Source organism: Monopterus albus, unplaced genomic scaffold (genome assembly GCF_001952655.1).
Source record: "Monopterus albus unplaced genomic scaffold, M_albus_1.0 scaffold3811.1, whole genome shotgun sequence".
Lineage (NCBI taxonomy): Eukaryota > Metazoa > Chordata > Actinopteri > Synbranchiformes > Synbranchidae > Monopterus > Monopterus albus.
Window position 1 is genome coordinate 1 of NW_018131679.1, and position 1,024 is coordinate 1,024.

The 1,024-nt window shown below is 40.3% G+C and overlaps 1 protein-coding gene across 1 annotated transcript; it reads left to right on the forward strand.

The window, feature by feature from the left end:
- Positions 1-6: 6 nt before the first annotated feature.
- On the forward strand, positions 7-975 carry LOC109954156 (integrin alpha-X-like; the record flags this gene model as incomplete). Its single annotated transcript, XM_020589557.1, has 4 exons — positions 7-200; positions 314-424; positions 588-701; positions 800-975. Coding segments are annotated over exons 1-4 (578 nt in total), but the record flags the coding sequence as incomplete, so codon positions are not given.
- Between the last annotated feature and the right edge of the window lie 49 nt (positions 976-1,024).

Sequence of the window (1,024 nt, forward strand, 5' to 3'; positions counted from 1 at the left end):
CCCAATATATCTCAAATGTCTGAATGCAACTACAGCCTCAAGAATGGATGGATGTCTGTAGTTACATGAGGTTCACATCCTGTTTTCTGTTAAACGGACATGAATTGGCTCTATTTCAGATTCCAGACTGCCAAAGAGACAAAGATGAGAAACCTGCTGTCACAGATTTTGTTGCTCAGATACAGAAAATTAAGTCAGTGGTAAGTATGCCTTTACCATCTATGAGTTGGAACTGGATCTAATTATATGTATATTCAGAAATGTACATGACACTTTATTACAAGTTTTTCTGCTTCCTTTTAATCGCCCACAGGACTGCTCTGTAGCCAGGTGCAGCGTGTTCAAATGCAGTAGGTTCATGGGAAGACAGGAGGGGAAAGTGTACAAGATCTCTGCCAACCTTAGCTCAGGGTGGATAGAGCAGGTAGTTGATCTGTATGTCTAATACTTAACCAACTGAGTTGTGAGTAGTACATGACTAGAAAGTGTTTGATTAAAACTGGCTCTGACTATAAAGTAGTAAAATATCAGTTAAATGTTAACACCAAACCAAAAGGCTCATACGACTTCCATTTTCTCTGAAACAGATCGGACTTTCTTCTGCCAAATTCCTCTTGACCAGCACGGCCAGTCTGGAGTACGACAGAAACCAGTACATCTTCTTTTCAACGGGGTCTAACAACAACCCTCCTGTTCACAAGGTGGGTGCACATTAAATTTTTGTTATGTTTTATTTATTGTGATCTGTTATTTTACATAAGGTTGAATTTGATCCCTACTCTTCCACTTCACCTCTCAGGTTGAAGCAGAGGTAGAAGTGTACCCTGTGCCAGACTTCACCAAAGAGATCGTCGGAGGATCTTTGGGAGGGTTGGTTCTACTGGCTTTACTCACTGCTGGTCTGTATAAGGTGAGACACTCTACATACAGTACACTGCTTCAGTTTATTGTACAGCTTTACAGGTGCAATAAAAGGTGTGGTTCTGAATGCCTTTTATTGCACTTAGTAAAAATAAACAGATGT